General features: G+C 42.3%; 1 protein-coding gene and 1 long non-coding RNA gene across 6 annotated transcripts in view; one reads left to right on the top strand and one right to left on the bottom strand.

The window, feature by feature from the left end:
* Positions 1-976: 976 nt before the first annotated feature.
* On the bottom strand, positions 977-18,633 carry Gm4129. Of its 2 annotated transcripts, none has more exons than XR_003949043.1 (3): positions 1,710-3,490; positions 1,434-1,536; positions 977-1,349 (listed from the first exon to the last, which is right to left on the bottom strand). It is a non-coding gene; the product is annotated as a predicted gene 4129 (long non-coding RNA). The 2 variants fall into 2 exon arrangements; XR_003949042.1 differs by lacking the exon at positions 1,710-3,490 and adding an exon at positions 3,552-18,633 and having other exon boundaries at positions 998-1,349.
* Usp15 (ubiquitin specific peptidase 15) overlaps positions 3,281-21,010 on the top strand; it is a 92,276-nt gene continuing 74,546 nt past the window's right edge. For 2 of the 4 annotated variants that reach the window (XR_380365.4, XM_006513228.4), the window contains exons 1-2: positions 3,281-3,735; positions 18,762-18,889. Coding sequence is in view for 3 of the 4 variants with exons in the window: in XM_006513228.4 (XP_006513291.1) it covers positions 3,647-3,735; positions 18,762-18,889 (217 nt within the window). In the remaining variant the exon portion in view is untranslated. The remainder of the gene's footprint in view (positions 3,736-18,761; positions 18,890-21,010) is intronic. The other 2 variants (NM_001301628.1, NM_027604.4) reach the window with 1 other exon arrangement.

The following is a 21,010-nucleotide window of genomic DNA, read 5'->3' as shown; positions in this document are numbered from 1 at the left end:
AAGATAAGAAGAAAAAAAATCCTCCCTAGAAGAGCTCTAATTTCAAAACTGGCACATTTTCCATGTGGTCCGCTCTACTCACGGTAAATCCTTCTTCTTAAGCACCCGACTCTCTGTACTCCTCTCCCTGCCCATATCCCTAGGGTTCTTAATGAACAAGAACGGTACAGAAAGTCTAAGAGAGTACCAAGACGGGGTGCTTGCTGTGCGGACCTGAGGACCACAGTGCAGCCAGCACATGCCTGTTCCATCCCAGCATGCCTGCTCCAAGGGGTGCAGGGACAGGAGGGTGAGTGAGACTCGATGGCTTCCAGCGTACCCAAGAAAATGCACGTCTCAAGTTCAGGGAGAGATAAGTAAATGGGTGGAGAATGCTAGAAGATCCCGATACTCTCTGCTGGCTTCTGTGTGCACACACGCACTCACACAGACAGGCGCGCACACACTGAAATAAAAAGAGAAGATAGCGACAACTAACTGAAGATCCCAATGGAGAAGGTCGACTTGGGGAAGCAACGTGAAGACAGTGATTGTGAATAAGCAGTAGTAATCCCTCATTCACGGTCACATCTCTGTGGCTGGGTGTGATGCAGGTGCTGGCTGCTTAGTCTAGCTGAAACAAGGTACATTCTAGATTCAGAGAGACACCTTGTCTCGAAGGAATGGGGCAGAGAGCAGTAGGGAACACCTGGTATTTGAGTGCCTGGTAAATGAAACACTGTGTGTAACCACTTTATTGACTGTGATACAAACTAGCGAGGTCTCCCCGGGAGAGACGATCTCATCAGCCTGACGTATAACGTGAACTGACTCCTCTTGAACACAGTGTAGCTGAAGATGACTGTGGGTTTTTTGTTTGTTTGTTTGTTTTTCTGCGCGGACTTTGGCAGTTCTGTGTGGTGGGAAACTAGAAGAGAGGGCAGTGGCCTTATTACTTCATGGATCTGTTATGCTTATAAAATAACAAATGACACAGTTTTACCTTTAAAGTCCTGAATGCTTTGTTAAGAATAGCTTTATTGAGATATAACACACATACTATACAATTTATCCTGATATCAGTCCAATTCTTCCTACTAACATTTGTTGATTGGCTATTAAGTTCCAGGCAACAAACTCATATTGTTTCATTTAATCTTCATTTTTTTTTTTTTAGAAAAAAAAATCCTTAATGGGGTCTAGAGATAGGACTCAGGCAGAAGAGTGCTTACATAGCAAGCACGAAACCCTGGGCTTGATGCCCAGTGCTGCAGAAACATCCCAGAACTGGGGAGGCGGAAGCAGACAGATCAGATAAGTTCAAAGTCATCTTCTGTTGCACTGACAACCTGGGACGCATGGGATCCTTTCTGAAAAATAAGATAAAGTAAAGTTCAAAAACTGTTAAAAGGCTAGGTTGGCAATTTGGCTCAGCAGGCATAATTGTGACTTACCCAAGTCTGATCCCCTGAGACCCTCATAGTAGAGAGAGCTGACGCCTGCAACGTTGACTTGTGATCTCCACAGTAGGCTGTCACAGGCACACACTCAACTCATCTAGAAAATAAATGCACTGCATGCTTTTAAAATCCTTTAAGATAAATATTATACTATTTAAATTTGTAAATAGACTACAGATTAAGTGTTGGCAGCTAGAGATCCGAAGCCATGTATGTATGAGGATACAGCATATTCTTTGCATACCAAGTTGTCTCTCTTTGAAAACTTACTTTGCTTTCCTTCACAGAGTGGTAGAAGATGGGGATGGGGGGTGTGGATATATAACAACTGAGAATGTCCATAGTTAGGAAAACTCGGTTTTATAATCAGGAGTGGTCAAATAACATAAGAAATAGCCGTAAATGGAAATGACTTTTAGACTCATTGAGGCTGAAGTAATACAAAGAGAGTACTGCGCAGAAACAAGCAGTCACATACTGACTCACTCAAGTATGACGCCAATACACACCGGTTGTGCTAGTTGTTTTCTATTGCTGCAACAAAGCATTCTGACCAAAGGCAACTTAGGAAAGAAAGGGTCTGGGTGGCTTACGCTAGGGGAAGGTCACAGCCAGAGCTCAACAGGAACCCAGAGCAGAGTACGTGGACGGACACTGCTTTTTATGGCTTGCTCAGCTTGTTTTCTTACACAACTCAGGACCACCTGCCCACAGTGGGTTTACCACACCGATCGTTAAACAAGAAAATGCTCCACTGACTCATCACAGGCTACTCTAAGGGAGGCAATCCCATAATTAAGGTTCCCCTCTTTCCAAGTGACTTTAGTTTCTGTCAAGCTGACAAACCCTAACCAGGGAAACACTGCTTTCTCTTGGATGGGCCAGCAGTCCTCACTAATGCAGGCACCCCCTTCCTTACTGAGTTTCCCACCAAAACTAGGAGGCTTAAAAAATGGAGAGACCATTGCCCATCCTTTAACTTGTCACCTACTGTTCTACTGAGGTAGCCGTCTTCATTCTTAGAAACAGCAGTTTTGCCTTAGTTAATTTTGAAACGTTTGCCTCAAATGGTGTAGAATGGTACTAGACCATTAAACCGCAGTGCACACACACACACACACACACACACACACACACACACACGCACACACACGCACACACACGCACACTCACACGCCAAATTATAAAGAGAACTTAGTTGCAGCTTTTACGGAGTTTGTATCTTAATTCAGCCTTTCATGGAGGTACTGAGTACTGGGGATTTGAAATCTGTGCGATAACCTTGCACTTCCAGTTGCCGTGTGACCTTGGCATTTGATTTTTAAGAGGCTCAATTTCCCCGTTTGTAATTGTTGCCTTCAAATGCAGCTTGTATTATCGAGTCTAACTTTAGGCATATACAACCATGAAATTTAATCTAGGGGAATGCTAATTTGACGCCCATGAGGTTTCTCCCACGTTTCTAACCCCCTTCAGTACCTGGCCTTATTCAATACATCTTTAACTGCTTGTTCACCTAGAAACTGGGACATGTTTTGCACTGCAGCTAACGTGTGTGTGTGTGTGTGTGTGTGTGTGTGTGTGTGTGTGTGTGTCCACGCGCGCTAGGAGGCGTCACAAAGAGCTTATGAAAGGTAGAAGTCCCTACAGACAGCAAGCATGGGAGAGCTGGGAAGAACCTAGGAAGGGCACTGCGCCCAAACCTTTGGTTTCAGAGCCCTCTTTGTGCCAATATTCAGTGGGCTTGGGCTCTGCGGCTGGAAAGGAAAAGCCCCAAGTCACGGAACTGCGCGCTTTCTGCCATGTCCCAGCCGGCCCCGCCCTCCAGTAGGAGTGAACCCGCAAAAACATGGGTTTGGAGGCGGCTGCGGCAAGAAAAGGGCCAGCATGGCAAGGAGAGTCCGAGCAGGGCAGGGCAAAGGCAGGGAGAGAAAGCGCGGCACCCGGTGAGAACCGTGCAAACTCAGAGGTCTGGGGCGGCGGCGGCGACCACGCCGTGCTGCGGGGCGTGCGGGGACCCGAGGGGGCAGCAGGGCGCAGGCGCGCACCCGCCGCGCTCCCCGCCGAGCCACGCCCCCAGACCCCCGCCCTCGCGCCCCATTTGGTACAGACCTGCCGGCGGGGCGGGGCCGGGGACGCCATTCCCACAATGCTCCGGGGCGTGCCGCCGCCGTCGCCGCCGCCTCCGCTACGGCTAGTGGAAGAAGATGGCGGAAGGCGGAGCGGCGGACCTGGACACCCAGCGTTCTGACATCGCGACGCTGCTCAAAACCTCGCTCCGGAAAGGGGACACCTGGTAGGGAACGGGGTCGCGGGGCCCGCGGGGGCCCGAGGCTGGCGGAGAGCTGGGCGGGAGCGGTGGGCTGGTGTCGCCGGCTGGTGACAGGTGCGGACAGGTCCGGCGGCGGCCGCTCAGGCAGCAGATTTTGGGGGCAAAGGTTGGACCGGCGCAGAGGGCCGGGGCTCGCGGTGGGCGGTGCGCGCCCGGGGCTGCGCGGAAGCGGCGGCCGGGGCTCGCGGGGCTCCGGGTCCTCCTCCCTCCGGCAGTGCCGCTCCCACTTGGGGCCTTGGCGGAGCCCGGGTGCAGTGGCTCGGCGTGAGCCTGCCTGCCGCTGGTTTTTTTTTTTTTTTTTTTTTTTTTTTTTTTTTTTTTGACAGATCCCGGTCGCGCCGCTCCTCCTCGCTCGCCCGCCGCGCTTCTCTGGTCACTCCTTCCCCGGCGTCGTCCGCACCCAAGTTCCCCATTATTCCGATCCTTGTAGTCTTCCGGGAGCCGGGCTTCAGGATGTTTGCGGCGGGGACCACACAGGTGGTGTGTGTCAGGGCTCCGCTGAAAAGGAAACCCCTAATTTCCACTTCCTTGTCAAAAAGGAGGGAGCGGTGTAGGGACCTTGTTTTTTTAATTTTTTTTTCTTGAGAGAGAGAGAGAGAGAGAGAGAGAGAGAGAGAGAGAGAGAGAGAGAGAGAGAGGCACCACGTGGTCCTGTGCTTTGCTCCTGGCTCGATAGGAGCCGGCAGCGCTTCTGTTTGGAAGTGCAGCCCTTCCCTCCGGTTTGAAGGATAACGTAGGCCTGCAGAAAGTAGATAAGTCCACTTGAAGCTTAAAGGCTTGCTCATATTCAAACTTGTAAAATGCCAAAATAAGAGGGTACTGTACCTAAATAACTAGAGGAAGCATGTACAAAATTTAACACTCGTCAGCCAAAGCAGTTAACTTACAGAATTATTTAAATAAAGGGAAAGTTCTGTTTTAGGGGAAGGGCAGTGTGCCTGTGTGTTCTTTCGTTCTTTCTTTCTTTCTTTCTTTCTTCCTAAGTTACTTTTCCTTCCTTCTGTCTCCGTACTAGTGGTTTATAGCGTCTCAAGTGCCTGTTAGGTACTCCAGTGTGGCTAGTGGAAAGAGACTTAAGACCTGATTTATTCACAGTTCTCAAGTGCTTGTTAGGCACTCCAGTGTGGCGCGGTGGAAAGAGACTTAGACCTGATTTATTCACAGGTCCACCTCATACTTTGCAGTGTGACTTGGAAGCAAATTCATCCAAGCCATTGAGCCTCCGCATCTCCATCTGTTCAAAGAGCAATAACGATGTTATTGTGTTTGCTCTATATTAATTCAGCTAAATATTCTGAACTATCTGGTATTCATGAAATACTAAGTTTTAGTGATCTTTTTTATTTCTGCCATTAATTCCAGACAAGTGCTGTGGGGTTGGAATCATTTTCGAGTTAGCTAATAGGCGACAGCTGGGGGACCTGAATTGAAGTTCTTGGATCCTTAGTTTGTAAGACGGCAAACACTTTGTGTAATTAAGAACCTTGATGATGGAAAACACACTTGTTGCATTACAGCCTTGCAGAGGCTTAAGTCATTATTGCTTATAGTCTGCTTTTGTTTTTCTTACGGAGTTTATTGCTGAGAAGAAATCGGGCATTCCCTAGAACACCTATGCTCCCCTTGGCCTGTGCGATCTTAACAGATAAATTCAAGCTTCTTCTCTCTGGTATATTGAAGAACATTTTTTAAAAACCAATTCACTCATTTATTGTATCATACAAATATAAATATGACTACCGATAAAATAGAAATATTTTTTAGAATGTGGATAGTTTTCTCACTAATGTTTTTCTGTTGAGTAATATCACGTATAATTGGTGTTCATGGTAATATATGATTTAAGAAATACCTGTATTGTGGATATTAAACTACTTTTAAAGTTGGTTATTTTTAAGCGAGTATATTTTTCTTGACAGTTACCGTAAACCACGTCAAAATGTACAAGTTAAGTCTATACTTGGGTTGTTACAATGCCTTAATTTCAAGAAAGAACTTAAGTCCAGTTTTTAGGCAGCAGCTAAATATGCAAGTTTTACCTCCTTGTTAATTTTCTATTTTGTGTAAATCAGTGGTTCTCAACATTCCTAATGATGCTGCCTTTTAATACAGTTCTTCATGCTGATTCTGCTACTAAGAAAAAAAGAGATAGGCTTACCATAATCTGGAAATCTTCGTACAGAGTTTTGAAATTATAGTGAGGTGCGTTAAATTTCACCACATTAGCTCCTGAGCACTTTGCAAACTAACTCAACTACCTAGGCAGATATTTGTATTTGATTTGGGTCTTCATGAATACCCATCTCTGTTTATTTGTTTATGGGTGGTGATTTGAGTACACAAGTTGTGCTGAGATAAAGAGAGCATTCTGTACGACTGGCACTGGACGTGCAGTAAGAAGTAGGTAAACAGTGGTACAAGAGTTCTCCCTATGACAGGTGAGCTAGCAAGGTGACACTCATTGACAAGGAATAAATCGGTAGTCTCACAATGCTAGTTGTTTGTCTGTTTCCGTTCTGACAAGACAGTGAGGAAACCATAAGCAAAGTTAAATTAGAATTTAGAAAATTTAGGAAAAGACTTGAGAAACTCAAGTTTAGCTTAGGATGAATAAAGACACTTTAGGATGCACGTGGCGATGGGTTTCCTGACCCTGGTAAGATTAAACCCCATGTGCTCAGTCACTTGTGGGCTCTTTAGGAACCTAAGGAGTGAAGTGAATGAAGTGCAGGGAAAGCTGTGGGAGGTAAAGGGTTCCAAATCGGTCTGCACTGAGTAGCTGTGCACATCATCACCACAATATTTCTTTCAAGTTTTACTAAATTATGTCTGCTAATCATCTTCAGTCATTTTTGTGTTATGTTTAATAATAATTTGTTTTTAACCAAAATAGCTGCGATGTTTGTTGTATTTATATAGCCCCTAGTAAGTGCAGTACCTTTAAGGTAATTTGAGAGAGTAGCCTTACTTTTATGTAGCATGTCAATATTTTTGTTTCAATACATTTCCAAAGAATCTGATCACTGATGTTTGGACAGGAGATATTGATTTCAATGTTTAGAGATTTCCTCCATCCCTTCTGTCTTACCTAGAAACCTTTGAGTCTTTAATTGATTGTTTAGGTTTACGGAATTTTGACTCTAACAAGATAATCTGAGAGAAAATGTGCTCAGTTACTAAAGACACCATTGACATAAATTCCAAAGTACATACTTACAAAAGAAGTTATGTGTTTCCCATCAAAGTAGGGCATATATTATATCACAGAAAATGAAAATAGGAAGCAAAACTTTTGAAATACTAGCATATTAGCAAAACTTAAAATAGAAAGTCACATTAAAGCCTTTTTTAATATTTTTATTAGGTATTTTCCTCATTTACATTTCCAATGCTATCCCAAAAGTCCCCCCCCCCCACTCCCCTACCCACCCACTCCCACTTTTTGGCCCTGGCGTTTCCCTGTACTGGGGCATATAAAGTTTGCGTGTCCAATGGGCCTCTCTTTCCAGTGATGGCCGACTAGGCTATCTTCCTGTTCTTGCTTGTGTATTAAGATGACATTAGCTTTCCAAGCAAGCCTGTAGCGTATAGATTTACATTTCAAAGCATTTACGTGCCCAGGAGCTATTACATGTATGTGTTGACTAAACGACTCATTGTTAAAATTCAGGAAACCGCTGCTGTTGCTCACATTTGACAAAATAGGAAGCCTAGACCCAGAGACCTTCATACAGCAGTTGCAATTTCACCATAACTAGTATGGATCTTAGGTTTATGCCCTTAAGTCACTGTTCTAAACTGCCTCTTGTTTTTCAAGATTTATTTAAAATAGTTATACTTTAAGGAGAAAAAAATACCTCTTTTCCTCTTTAAAGAAAGCCCATTTTATATTTAGCAACGGAATTCTCGCGTTTTTATCCCACACTTGTCTCTTGTGGCTGTTTGTTTAGATGTGATAGAGTATGTAGAATATCTTAGCATCTTGCTTCCGAAAAATAAATAATAGTTAATGATTGACAGGCAAATAACTGAATATATGGGACAGTTGTCATTTTGTTCGAATGCTCTTGACCAAATTATCCGTGATCATTACTGATAACAGACTTTTGAATTTTAATTATCAGTAATCATAAAATTATATTATAGGTGATAAGGCCCATTCTTACTATTTTGTAGAACTATCACAACAAACATGGTAGTAAGGTCTTGTGAAGTATTTTGTTTTAGTAGTCTGTCTGTATCTTAAAAGCATTTGCTTATTGCCACTACACAAAAAACATATAGTTTATGGTTCATAATTACCAACTGAAAAGTTTTAGTACTGTTTTAATGAACTTGTAAAGTCAAAAATCATTTTGCAGAAAATGGAAGGCATAGCCATGGTGCCACATCAGGAGTGTCCTGAGGATCTGACAGGCCTCAGGGCTCCATGGCTGCCGAGCAATCTGTGGGGCTGTCTCATCACTGGGTGCGTCTCTTTCACTATGAGCATAAAATTATATTTTCCTCACCTGAGGATCACTTTATTATTTTCCATCTTATTGTTGGAAGGTTAAGTCTAAACTGTTGGGCATGTGGACTGACAAGTAAAAGGGACTTTGTGAAAACAATCGATGCAGGCTGAATGCAAGCATCTTAGTCCATCCTTAAAATCGGCCCCAAAATGTTGTTGTGAGTCTTTCTTGTAGGCGAGGAGTTTGAGAGGAGTGGATCACAGGATAACGGCCAGTGCCAGCCGCTGTTTTCAATGTTTTCAACGTGTATGCCTGAAAGCGCATGCATAGCCTTCTATTCTGTTGGTGTCTGAGTTTGTTTAAATACACAGTTGTAATTCTAAAGTCATAGGTGCTATCATTTCCCCCCTAGTAATAATTTGATGCTATTACTTACTACTAAACGTAATCCAGACAGTAGCCGTTCTGTTTTCTTCTTAGTTCTCACACAGAGTGTTTCCAATTGCTAGGGTTTTGGCTTCTGGTTTTGATTCTTCGGTAGTGTCATTCCAGCTTGTGCTTTCTGTTTCCATTCTCTGGGTTATCATCTAATTCATAGTCAGCCTTCGTTTATTATTCCCCTCAGGTCTCTTCTTTAGGTTTTCTTATCTAGTCTTTAGGTGGGGAGATGACTACATCCTTACATTTTATCATCTAGTTCAGACAGACAGACAGACAGACAGACAAAGACCGCTACTAACAAACCCCAGAGAAGACTAGCAACTAGATGGCCTCGGTTTTTAGTATACATTATAGTATGTAAGGAAGACATAAAGAAATGCTGTTTGGAAATAAATTCAGATTGTGAAATCAGGTAGGAATTTGTAATGTGTATTTGACTTCGTGTGTAATGGCTTCCTTCTTCAGGAACTAAGGTTTACATGGATTTGTTATTTTCCGTCCACGAGAGTGAATGTGGTCTTGTGAATGCTTTGGGTGCACATGAGGTGGGAGAACAGCCATGGGAGTTGGTCCTCGCCTTCCACCTTAACATGGGCTGTTCATCTCTGTGAAGGCCAGGCTGGCCAGCGCAGGCTTCCAGGGAGTCTTGTGTCTGCCGCCTCCTCCAGGACAGCTCTGGTAGTGAGGACACTGTTCCTCAGGCCTACAAAGGTCTTTACCCAAAGAGACTAAATATCTCCTCAGTCCCCACATGGTTTCTCCCCAGCTTTCCAAACTCTTTAGCAGGAGGGCTAAAAATAGTGACTGCCCCGTCTACTCTCTGGTAGTTTGACAGGCCCAGGTTCTAGGGTGAATTCTCTGCTGTTACTGGAAATTGTTTAGCAGAAGTATCCACAAAAAAGCTCCCTTTGTAAAAAACAAAATCCCCAAAGGCTGTCGTAGACAACCCAGAGTCTTTAAGGCTGGATGGACTGTTGTTACAGAGATGGTTATATCAAAGCCTGGGGATATTCAAGACAAAGAGGAACAGGGTCCTTTATTTTGGCAAAAGATAATTTATTTGATAATTTGGGTTTGTTTTTCTATTCTGTTTTTACATATTGACAAAGTAACAGATAAGTCAAGAGGTTTATCATTGATAGATTTAGAAAAATAATGTTCATATTGAAATTTAATGTTGAACTTTGTGATTCTAAGAAGATACATAAATCTGTGGTGTGGTTTACAGAAATATCACTAGTGTATGAACAGTGTTCTTACATGTCTGAAATAAGTAGTGTTGTTTCTATAGGTAGAGAACTGAAGCGTTATATGGACACAGTCTTGTGGTGGATTAGTGAGAGAGGAAGGATTCTGACCTAGGCAGTCTATCCCCCAGAAGACTCTAGCTAGATCATCTTCCCATGAGTGACTGGAGCCATACTCAGATTAACTCTCTAAGAGTAGATAATTAAAAAGCATTGAAATCAAGAGGTGCCAACTTAGTCATACTAGTTAAGCATCGTTTCATCTGTACATAGAGGGCACCTGTGGAGTCTTCTGTCCTCACAGTCTGTCTTCTATCTTCTGACTTGATGCATGTGGGGTTTGCCCTTTCCTGTGGGTTATTTACTGCCTCCTGTGTCATCCTGTGTTACTGTACTTTGTGTTACACTGACTTCAAATACATCTTCCTGATTCTTTTCTAAAAATTCCATCACACGTGTTTATTGTGTAAGTGTGTGGGCGGTATGTGTCAGGGTGAGGATCAGGACAGCTCCCTGGAGTCTGCTCATCTGGGTCCCAGAGACCAAGCTCAGGGCATGAGGCTTGGCAGCAAGCACCTGTAGCTGGTGGGCCATCGTAATCAATATAGATGTGTAACCCCTCCACACTTTGATGTATCAAAACAGAAAAACGACTGTATTTCGATATAATTTATGTACTACATAATATTCCCACTAAAAGTGGACAGCCCTCTGGATAGCAGAGTATATGTCATAATCAAGTTTAGAATAGTTTTCATCATCCCTAAAGACATTCCATATAGTTAGCAGTCACCTCCCGTTTCGGCCCAGACTCTTCCAGCAACTCTATTTTAGTTGTTTTGGCTTTCCCGCGTCAGTATGCTATATTGAAATTATGTAGTATTTTAAGTATATATAAGTATTTCACTACACATTATTAGTAAGCAGATTATCTCCTCCCCTGTATTTCTTGGCGATAATTGACAGTATTTACCCAGTGAATATTGTGTATGATAGCTGACAGTATTATTCACACTGTAAATGTTGTACATCTTTTTACCCAGACATCGCTCTCCTGACTTTTTACCGTATATGACCTAAAGATGTAAACACTACTTACTGTGTGAGTAGCCTATATAAGGGCCAGGTAGGTGCCTGAACAGGTAAAGGACTTTGCAGCCAAGCTCAGTGACATCTGTGTCTCAGGATGCTCATGGTGGAGAGAGCCAGCTCCGTCGTTGTCCTCCTCTCACCACATACACTGTAGCGTGTGTGTAGCCTCACACTCTCACTGGCAGTGAGGAGACATAGAGGGATGCATGGAGAGATGATAGGTAGGTGGGTAGGTAGGTAGATGGATGAATAGATAGATAGATAGATAGATAGATAGATAGATAGATAGATAGATAGATAGATGGGTACATGGGTAGATGGATAGATAGGTAGATGGATAGATACATAGATAAATAGGTGGGTGGATGGATAGAGGTGATAAAATTTAAAGGAAAAGGAAGACAGGGCTGCTGACTATCAAAACAACATCAAATGGTTTTCATTGTTTCTATCTGATAAGGTAGAAGGACACCGTAACACCCTCAGCAACGGGAAATCATGTGGCATCTTGCATGGGTGCTTCACCCACATGAACTCCTCTAGTGGAAAAGCAGTCACTCACACTTGAACTTTGAAAACATTAAGTAGTCTATATATTGGGTTTTAAATACACTTATGTTTTTAAAACCTGAACATTTGTGCAATAATAAATGCTAACTTCAGGTAAGAGTGAGCAAAGAGGGATCCAGAAGGGCTGTGTGCGGTGCTTTTGTTCACGTGTTTCAGTAGTATGTGCATGGATGATTCCTGGCGTCTGGACTCTGATGTGTGCCTGCAATGAAGTCGTTGTTAAAGAGACGCTGGTTGTAGGACTTTGGTTCAGAGGCTGTCCTGCATGTCCTGGTATGTTTCCTATGTTCATCCCGTCCCTTCCCTCCGTACCGTCCTCTGTCCTTCCTTCCTTCCTTCCTTCCTTCTTCCCGGAGAAAGAGAAGTTAGAGAGAGATGAGGGAACTGATGCAGTAAGCGTCTCCCATTACTAACATTGGTTCTTTCTTGCTTCTCCTAACTCACATGTCAGAGCTGTGGGGTCATCTCATTGTGGCCTCTCCATTTCCAGGTATCAGTGAGTGTGCCTTTGCTTTCTGGATGAACAGTTTAAGAACAATCATACTTGACCTCCTTCTTGTATTCCTTTTTGTGTTAGCTTAGGCTTAAAAATGGGTCATACAAATTAGTTCTTTCTAAGTGATGGAGTTAAGGTGCAGAGCAGAAAATAGGTTAGAAATGCCTGAAATCTGAGGGATGAAGAGCAGTGAACCAGGCCACGGACTACCTGGGAACTACTTTACAGTTGTCTTTGCTTTTACTAAAGTACTGGAAGTCTCTGTTCTAGTGGTATTTTTCTTTTTTAAAATCTTGCAATGGGTCCAGTAAGGTGACTGAACAAGTAAAGGTGCCTACCACACATGACAACCTGAGTGTTATTCCTGGGACCCACATGATAGAAAGAGAACAGCAACTCTCACAGGTGTTTTCTGCCTTCCGCATATGCTCAGTCGTTCCCACCACAGCCACCCTCGGGACAAGGTAAAAACTTGTAATAAATAGTAATTCTAGCTGCAGAATGGAGAGCAGAGTTAAGTAAGAACAATCAGAAGCAGAGAGAAACTGAGCAGCGTTTACAGTAATTTCTGCCACTAAAAGTGAGGGAGTGGGAGGCCACAGATAAGGAGCTTTAGACAGTAAACAGGAGAGCTACAAGTGGTTCAGTTGTCCTACACATGCTGGCTACTGTTACATAGGATCAGCTAGCTCAGGAAATTAAATCACGGGGGAAATAATTTATTTGAATGATAATAAAAATTAGTAAAGATGGAGGTGAGGAAGATTGGGGTTGAAGTTTCTATGGAAAAATCTAGTTGTATGGCCTATTAACTGGGTCCCAGGGGGGGCTGCAGCAACGGGCTTTACAGAATCGCTTTTCTGACACTGCCACTCAAGTGGGAACAGGCTAAAATCCAGCATTTGTCCCTCCAACCCCGCAAAAATCAGCATGACAAGTTTTACAGGGTGAGCAGGTTTGTCAAATTGTAACAGCCTTCGTTTGGTTGTCTGTTGACTGTGTGTGCAGCTGGTGTTGGCATAGGAAGACCAGCCTCCATACTAGGTTGGAGGGAAAGAGGAAACTGTGGAAACTGAAGGCTGATGGTAAAGCCCTGTCAGAAAAGTGAGAATGAGGCAGGCGGGAAGTGGATGAGTTGGGAAGTGAACCTTCCGTACGTATGCTGGCTGTTAAACAGTGGGGAGGAATAGAGAAGAAGCTGTCTGCTGGGAAAACCTCCACAGAGACAGGAGTGTGTTAGAGCCAAAGCTCAGCAGCCAGATAGGTGGTCTGGGATTTAAAGAGTTACACTGTCCACTAACAGGAAGAATGACGTTGGGACAGATGTCACACTTCTAGCTTTTCTGCACAGTAGAGAGGGAAGCAGTCTACTGTCCTCATGACATCAGACAGAATTGTCAGAAGGAATATAAGCACCTTGTAGGCCTCTTCTACTGTTTCCCTAATCCTCCTTCCTCCCGCTTGCTCAGTCGGCCACCATTCTGAAGAGGCTGTCACTGTCTTCCCAGCCTCTCAGGAATATTCTCATCCAACTGTAATTTTTATGCCAGCTCTGCTGTAACACACTTGTAATCTGTAAACCACCGTGCTATGCAAAAGATGACAGGGATGGGGCTGGAGAAGCAGTGCAACAGGGAAGAACTATTCTTCCAGAGGACCAAGGTTTGGTTCTCAGGAACCACACGACACTCATGACTCTCCAGGACTCCAGCCCCAGTGGATCCAGTGTGCGCCTCAGGCGCTGAGTGCATAGAGCACGGACGGAAACGCGTGCAGAATGCCCACGCGCATAAAGTAGAAGATGGTTTCAAGTTACTAGACACATTGGGTTTAGGGTACAACACTCAAGCACAGAACATCCATAATATTGGGCTTAGGGTTCAAACACACTTATCTTTATTTACTTTAAAGGTCTTTCTTTAAAAGCCTTATAAAGTTATGACAGTTTTAATGTTAAATGGTTAAGAAATACACAATTGCCACAATAAATATGAAATTTTATTGTGGAAGATGAGATTTGCTCATAGTTGGGACTGAGAAGTATTATGGTTTGTGTGTCACTGTGAGTTGTGTGTCACTGTGAGTTGTGTGTCACTGTGAGTTGTGTGTCACTGTGAGTTGTGTGTCACTGAGTTGTGTGTCACTGAGTTGTGTGTCACTGAGTTGTGTGTCACTGTGAGTTGGCGCAAAGTGGAAGATTCAGATCAACACCTATTGGATGCTGAGCTTCAGGAAGATCCTGATGAGGAAGTCCAACATCTGTTAAAAAAAAAAAAAAAAAAAGATTCAGATCAGGTGAGAAGTGCACGGCTGCAGCCCATGGTAAAGTAAGTTGGTGCCTGAGCTGTGCGCACTTGTCCACTCCTTAGGCTGAGTCCAGCAGGCCGTTTTCAGATTCAGTTGTCTCTTACAAGCAGTTAGGTTAGGGCGTGGCCTCTAGAGCACCAGAGGTAAGTGCCTTTCATTTCCCAGTTCCACAGGCATGCCACTTGCTTCCCCCCACTTCTGCCCAATTGTATATAAAATACTATTCAAGTGTACAACGCAGTTTGCATTGGATTCAAATTGGATTCATCATTATCACTTTTATATCGTGCTAAGAACTTTTAAAAGGCATTTTCTTACAGTTATCACTGACTTGGGGGTGGTATGTGGGCAACGCACAGCACTCATGTGGAAGTCAGAGGACAAGTTAAAGGATTAATTTTCTTCTTGCACTATGTGTATATCAAGGATCGAGGTCCGGCAGTCAGGCATGGTCGTGTATGTCTACCCACTTAACTGTCTCCTGGCCTAGAGATAAGAACTCTTGACATAAGATCTACCCTACGATAAATACAGTCTTGTTACCTTTAAGCACTGAACAGCAAGTTATGTCTCCTCTCATGTCTCCTGACACCTACCATCTACTCTCCAGTTCTGTGAATATTTTATATACTTCATGTAAATAAATCCTGGAACATTTGTCTTTATAACCAGTATTTCATTTAGCATAATGCCCTCCAGGCTTATCTGTTAGTACATATAACAGGATTTTTTTCCTGTAACAAGCTGCGTATTGCATCGTGTGTCTATTCCACATTTTCTTTAATAGCTATCTATATGTAGATATTTAGGTTTTTGTGTCTTAATGCTTCAGTGAACATGGAAATGTATATATGTCTTCAGCTCTTGATAGTATATATCATAGGAAGTGGGTTGCTGGATCATATATACTCTGCTTTTTTATTATTATTATTTTTGCGGAACCTCCATGCTGTTTTTCACAAGGAATGCTCCATTTTTCATTTCTCCCAAAGCTCAAGAGCTCTACTTTGTCCTCCTCTCCTCCACATCCTCTCCAGCTCCTGAACTAACAACACCTGTCCTAGTAGATAGAAGATGGTACTCATTGTTGTTAGGAGTCACCTAACATAATAATTGCATCTAGCATGTTAATGTTTCCAAAACATTCCCACATAATTCTGTCAATAAGATATAGAAGCCTACAGTAGAAATGTAATCTTTAGAAACTAGTGTTGAAAGAAGTTAAATATCACAGAAAAAGTCTATTATAGTATCAGTATATAGAAAGTTAATACTGCTACATAAATTCTACATTTCTTACATTCTGCACTTTTAATGTAGGACATTTTAAATTATATTAATGGCATTTCAAGTTCATATTTCTGCTTTTTAATGCTATAGGTATTTAAGACAACTAGTTGGGGAATCTGTGTCTCCATTTTAAAGGTAAAAGCCAAAAGTATTTAAGAACAATTAACTAGTCATCAAACAAGTGTAGTCTCCCCAACAGTGATATAAGGACTATCAGATGCCCAGGGACTGACCACCCCCTGCTCGCCAAAGGAGCTTCTCTGACATTTTAGTAGAAGAATAAAGTCATGCTAAATGCAGAAAATTTTCACACAATAGTCATTATAGTATGAAAACTCATTAAATAGAAGGCGGTTTGTCTAACACAATAGCATATTATTTTATCAAATGGTAAAAGTTTAGATAGTCCTATTTAAAAAAAAAAAAACAAAAAACAAAACAGATTTTGGCTGGATGTGGTAGCGCAGCAGCGGCAGGCAGGCAGGCAGGCAGGCAGGCAGATCTCTAGAAGTGCTAAGCCAGCCTGGTCTCCATACCTAGTTGCAAAATGACCTTGTCTCAAAAATTAAAGTTTTTCTTCTAGCTTAATGTAGCAGTCCTGGTCAGTGCTTAGATAAGAAGTGAAAATTGAATTAGAAAACTATTTACAGCAACATTACGTGTTTTAGACTCAACAAATCAAGAAGAACCTAATGCATGCTGGCATATCCACTAATCCCAGCACTCCTGGGCTGATGCAGGAGCCTCCGTGGTTTCCAGGTTAGACTGAGCTCTGTGGTTGAGAGAACAGGAAAGTCTCATAGGCATGGCCAACAGAACAGACTCAGGCAGCTGCAGCTCGCTTAAGAAAGCTTGTCTTGTAAACAGCCTCAGTGTCCCATGGCCAGCCAGTGACTGGGTAAAGAAAACACTGTGCAGGTACACAGTAGAATGCTGCTCTTCCCATAAGACAGGGTAAAGCCCTGTAACCAGCAGCAGACATGGTAGTAAATAAAATAAGGAAGGAGTAAAAAACCGCAAACCACTCAAGTGTGGATCTAAAAGTTAATCTCATAGCAGTTAGGAGTTGAGTGTTTAGAGGCTAGGGAGAGTTTGGTCTGTGGACACTGGATTGTTTGGATTAAGTTCTGGTGTTACACTATGGTGTTAGTGATACTAATTATGTAGTGCATATTTCAAAAAGCTAGAAGAAAGCACTTTATAAATACCTGAAGGAATGCTCTTCATGCTGATTTAAACATCGCATTCTGTACGTGAATAAAACAGCACAGGGTACCCTATAAACAGGGTTTCTAGATATCAGTTAAGAATAACAAAACTACCAAGAACTATAAAATATAATTGCAGAGAATAATTTTGGTTTGGTTTGGTTTTGAGCCTGCATGTGTGTGTGTTGCTGGCTTGGATATCCAGGCTGACGTCAGGCTTGCTCTCTTCCTGCTGAGTCTCCTGTGCTGGGAGTGCACGTGGGCCCCGCACCTGCTGACAAGTAAGACACGGCAGGGACTGGGCTGCTCTATGCTTTGGTCAGCTTTTGCTCGATAGACAAGGGTTTTTCATGAATTGTTAACGTGTGGATGTTTTTGTAAAGTGCAAAGGGGATTGTTTTTCCTTCTTGACCCCAAGTATTAACTGCTTATTTAACAATGAAATATTTTGTATGAATGAAGTGTTTTCTTCCAACAAATTAACTTGGATTCTTATGGGAAGAAAATCTTTCTATTAATTTTAGTGCACTCTAATCATAATCTTACGTTTTGGTAGAACCTGATAAAATTCTTTTGAAACTACAACACATAACAGCCAAGGCAACTATAACGGTGAGCTGAAGGAAGTGTTTTATATGGTATCTTGATTAAGGTAATTAAAACACAATAGAATTGGGATAATAATAAATGTAGATGAATGAAATAGGGAAAGTGTCTCTTAGTGTGACATCTTGAGAAAATAAGTCACATGTTTTAGTATCTTAACTAAATTGAAAAGGCAGAAAAATCTAAAATTTACTGTATGATTTCCTTTTCTTTTCTTTTTTTTTTTTTTTTTTGGATGTACTTACTGGTTTTTTAAAAAAGAATTTAGGTGGGGAAGATCATATTTTCATGGGAAAAATATCAAATTATTACATTGTACTGTGATTTTTAAACCAAGTACAGGTTTAGAAATGGATTGTTTTAAGAATTGCTACCTACCTCAGAAAGTTGTCCAGTGTGAGGAGGGCCCTGAGTTGCATAACTGCAGAGGGGCTGGGTAGAGCAGACTTCCTTCTTCAGATCCACTGTGAGGGAGGGAGACTGCTCATGAATATTCTTAAGAATTAGGAGGGTTTGTTGGGTCGGTGCCTTTGCTTTATCTATTTTCAGACATAGCTGTGGGTTTTTCATTTCTCCTGTGCTGTATGTGGTAAGCCCAAAAATGTTAGAATGGTGATCCCCTCAGAGTTGCAGTGCACACCAAGCTTCAAGCATCTTGTTAGCTTTTACCGCTGCTTCGGCCTGCATTTGGACCTGGCTAAATGGTAATGTCCAGAGGGAGGTTGTATAGTGCACTCTAGCAAGTCAGGACAGAGGAGGAGAGTTGAAAACTTGGGTGATAACTATTGATTCTAAGTGTGATTACAATTAACATAGTCAACTTTTAAAACCCTTAGTAACAAGTTTTCCTTTCTTAAAAACACGTTAAACCATATGATTATACATATTGTATTTATAAATCTCTAATAAAGAGCCATTTTTATATCTTATTACATTGTACTTAAATTCTTATTGATTCGTACAATTTTTGTTCAAGTGACAAGGGTTTTCTTGGCTTTATCATTTGAATGCTTTTGTATCATGCTACAGAGATCACTTTCCATTCTTACATCAGCCCATGGCCTCAAGTAGTGAGTACTCGAGAATGATGAAAATGTTTTGTACAACCAAGTCTTTTCCCCCATGTATTAAGTGCAGTGCGGCTGTAACCACACAGTACTCTTGTTCTTAGTCCCTGGAAGGAGGCATTCTCTTTAATGCAGCGCAGACTAACAGAGCAGATTGTCGCTCTCCTTGTACTTGCAGGTATTTTTATTAACCAGCGTCTTGTCTTTTTTAGGTATCTAGTAGATAGTCGGTGGTTCAAACAGTGGAAAAAATATGTTGGCTTTGACAGCTGGGACAAATACCAGATGGGAGATCAAAATGTCTATCCTGGACCCATCGATAACTCTGGACTTCTCAAAGGTATTATTTTCTTCAGTGAAGTTGTAAATGTGTTAAGTGTAATGAATAAGTGTCCATGGGTATACTAATGGAGAAAGTTAATGTAGATAAGCTGGTAGTTAGCAATTCGTTGTAAGTATGGTAGGTAGCACACCTGAATTCCTTGGATAAAACGGGAGAATCCCTACTGTAAGTCTGCCTTGAATACATAATGAGACTCTTTCCAAAAAAAAAAAAAAAAAGCTGGGGTTGGGGAGAAAAAGATAGTTATCTGCAGGTCACTCTGTAATTGTTTGGTATGTATATGACATATTACCCCTTCATATTTATGATGTGATTATGATTTAGAATTGAAGTGTTAAAATGAAGCATGTAAATTAGCAAGCACTATTTTTGGTTTGGGGAAATGTTCTCGCACATGCTGTTTTTCTTAATGGAGATAGGACATTTTCAGAGTTAGTGATCACCAGTATACGTTCACATTCTTGACTTTTGCACTGTCCTTCTTCAACCTTCCCCACTTGCCGGAACTCCTCCAGCTCCTACATTTAAAGAGAGGGAGCCGTCCATCCCAGCATCACACTGTGACCCAGTGGGATCAGGGATGAGACAGACCATAGAGCTGAATAACTGAAGCTCTAACCTCCATCCACCTCCATCCATGATCCACAGTGGGACATCCGCCTGCACCACCATGTGTAACACAGTGATATAGTTTACAATTATGTTTTAAAGGATTATATAACCACGAGATGTCTCCATTTAAGAGAAAGACAATAAAGAATGTGTATTTAACTTCCTAGGTTTGAGTTTGGTTAGCCTCTAAGTTCCATTCGTGGCCAAGTTGCTTAATGTTTCACTTCATGTGGAGCACTGAATGGACCAGGCTAGTTCTGATGTCTAAGAGCTGATCACAGAGGCCAATAGTACCCGGTTGGCTGCTGTAACAGAAGACTCTGAGGTTGAGGCTTTTCTGCCAGGACAGACAGTAAGAAACAAGGCACATTCCAGCATCTTGGCTTGCTGGTGACAGTGGCAGGACTGGTTTCTGTCTAAGCTCCGTATGTAGACACACACTGGTGTGGTTTGCATGCCGAGAAGTGAAGAACAAAGGACAGTGAGGAAGACACTGGCTTTAGTTGCCACAGCCTGTGAATTAGATGTTGCAGAACTGGACGGTTGTTCCCCACAGTCACGGAATAGACTAAGCCTATATCCATGTGCTTACCTGAAGACTAGTTTCTGTTGTGTCACTCAGGGGCTACTGGGGGCAGCTTAGTTTTGACAGGGAAAGATAAAAATAAGAGCTGTGCTACACCTAGCACAGCTCCGCAAGATGAAGGAATGCTCAGACCAGAAAGTTTTCTACAGAAGGAGCAAGAAGAGTAGAGTATGCCTCTGACCTGTGGTTTGTAAGTTGAATATTAAAGAGGAAGAGATTATAGAATCCTGGACAAAATTTAAAATAAGAAATAAACAAGCCCTTGTAGTTGATGATATCCATGCAAAGGACAGAAAAGATACATCCATAGAAAGACTGAAAGATTCTGAGAATCTCTAGCCCGACTAATGGGTACATCTGAAGGACATTTAACTAAGTGGCCCGCATTCTACGTCATAAAACCTGTCTCAGTAGTTAGAAGCATTCACATCAAAGTATATTCACATACAATGAAAGAATAAAACCTGCTTTTAAGAAAACATTGAGCCCAGTGGGAAAAAAAATAGGCAAGAAATTTGAACAAATCTTTACCCTGACTTTTTCAGAAGAGGGGCTGGTCAAGTCGCAGAGGAGTAAGTTGTTAGTGTGTGCAGATGAGGACTTGAGTCTGAGCCTCATGTAAACAGCCAGACATGCTGGTGCACACCCACCATCTCTGTGCTGTAGACCAGGAGACCTGAGCTCGCTGGCCTGCCAGTCTACTCTGCTAAGTCTTAAATGAGTAAGAACATCCTAGTGTAGCCTTCCCTCTATATACATGCACATGCAACTCCACACACATGAATATACCCATACAATTTGTGCATCCACATGGTACCATGCCAAAGAAGAAAATAGTTTTCCAGAAGAGTAGGTATAAGTGTTCACCTTTATTAGTATAAAAGAAATGGGGAGTGTAGAGGCTGAAGACCTGGCTCAGC

This window comes from Mus musculus, chromosome 10, assembly GCF_000001635.26.
Source record: "Mus musculus strain C57BL/6J chromosome 10, GRCm38.p6 C57BL/6J".
Lineage (NCBI taxonomy): Eukaryota > Metazoa > Chordata > Mammalia > Rodentia > Muridae > Mus > Mus musculus.
The sequence above is the reverse complement of the archived record's forward strand: the minus strand, read 5'-3'. Positions and strand labels throughout refer to the sequence as shown.